Here is a 1645-nt window from a genome sequence, read left to right as displayed (position 1 = left end):
CCCAGTTGAAGTTAAGGGGAATCTTTCCATTGGCCTCAAAGGGTGTGGGATTGGGTGCTTTTGGGGGGAGAGGGGGTTGCTGGAGGGCTGGGGGGGGGGCAGGAGCGAGCCTTATTTCCCCCGTCTTGAAAGCCTGACAGTGTTCAGTGTCTGCCTGCAGGACGAGGGAGGGTCTGAGCTATTCGTTGCCTGGGCTCTGGTTTAATCACCCGCTTTCCCTTCGGCTTCTGGCTCCATCCTCTCCCCATTTGCGCTCTGCCAAAGCGCAGGGCAGGCGGGTTTCTGCTCCACAGCCCAGCGAGAGTTAACGCAGGAGCCGGCTCTCCATTGGCAGCCGGGGGCGGCGCAACCCTTTCGCTGGAAGTTGGCGGGTCTGAAAGGCGCCTGCCGCCGCTCAGCTCCGGGAGGAAGAAGGAGGCAGCGACTGCTCCCTGCACCGGGGACTCCCGGGGCAAACTTAGCCGGCGCTGGCGGAGACCGGGCGCGCCAGGAGGAGGCTCCTGTCTGGGCTCGGCGCATGACGCTCCCGGCCGCCCGGCTTGGCTGGGATGCCTGGTCCCCGCGGATCCGGAGGAAGTGAGCTGTCCCTGCCCGCCTGCTAGGGCTGCGGTGCCACCCCTCCCCGCCCGGCCCCGCTCCATGCCCCGGGCGCCCCCCGGCCCGGCCAGCATGCTCCGCCCGGGCACGCTGCTGCAGTCGCTCGCCCTGTTCTGCCTCTGCCAGCGCCGCCCCGGGCACGTCTGGGGCAGGCTGATGAGGGGCTCCGGGGAGCTGGCCGGGAGCGCCGCCGCTGCCTGGGACCCGCTGCCGGCCCTGCCCCGGCGGAGAGCCTCGCCGCCGGCCAACAGCTCCGGTGCGGCGCCCTGGTGCCCGTACAAGGTGTTCAGCGAGGGCCAGGCCAGCGGCCGCCTCTGCTTCCGGAGCCCGGCCCGGGACTTCCAGTGCCCGCCGCCCAGCTGCAAGGCGCACCGCTCGCCGGGCCGCGCCCTGGTGGCCAACGTGCTGCGCAACGGCAGCGTCCTGCTGCAGTGGGGGGCGCCCGGCGGGCCGGGGCGGGACCTGCGGGGCTTCGCCCTCAACTGCTCCTGGGACGGCACCTACACCCGCTTCCACTGCGACAGCGTCCAGCTGGGGGCCAGCTGCCGGGACTACCTGCTGCCCGACGCGCACGGCAGCGTGCGCTACCGCCTGTGCCTCCAGCCGCTCTACCGGGCCGGCGGGCCGGGCGCGCCCCGTGCCGAGTGCGTGGAGTTCAGCGTGGAGCCGGCCAGCATGCAGGACATCGTCATCGCCATGACGGCCGTGGGGGGCTCCATCTGCGTCATGCTCGTCATCATCTGCCTCCTGGTGGCCTACATCACCGAGAACCTCATGCCGCCGGCCTTCGGCCGGGCCGCCGCCCCCAAGAGGGGCACGTAGGGCAGGGGCCCCGCCCCGGCGGGGGGGGACCGCTCCAGAACCGGCCCTAGAGCGCCCTCTGCAGGCGGGGGCATGGAACCAGCCTCTAGAGCCGGGGGCTGGAGCTCCTTCTGCAGGCGGGGGCCTGGAACCGGCCTCTAGAGCTGGGGGCTGGAGCGCCCTCTGCAGCCAGGGGCCTGGAACCTGCCTCTAGAGCTGGGGGCTGGAGCGCCCTCTGCAGCCAGGG

At 72.0% G+C, this 1645-nt stretch overlaps 1 protein-coding gene across 1 annotated transcript; it reads left to right on the top strand.

Moving 5' to 3' along the window:
- The first annotated feature begins 639 nt into the window (after window positions 1–639).
- Window positions 640–1419, top strand: FNDC10 (fibronectin type III domain containing 10). The gene has a single exon (XM_065421175.1). The coding sequence runs from the start codon at window positions 640–642 to the stop codon at window positions 1417–1419; it is 780 nt and encodes a 259-aa protein (XP_065277247.1).
- Window positions 1420–1645: the final 226 nt, after the last annotated feature.

This window comes from Emys orbicularis, chromosome 22 (assembly GCF_028017835.1).
Source record: "Emys orbicularis isolate rEmyOrb1 chromosome 22, rEmyOrb1.hap1, whole genome shotgun sequence".
Taxonomy (NCBI): Eukaryota; Metazoa; Chordata; order Testudines; family Emydidae; genus Emys; species Emys orbicularis.
Note: the sequence above shows the minus strand (reverse complement) of the source record. Positions and strands in the feature narration are given on the sequence as shown.

Coding starts and splice junctions, on each gene's coding strand:
- FNDC10 (XM_065421175.1), top strand. CDS start 640: ATGCCCCGGGCGCCCCCCGGCCCGGCCAGCATGCTCCGCCCGGGCACG.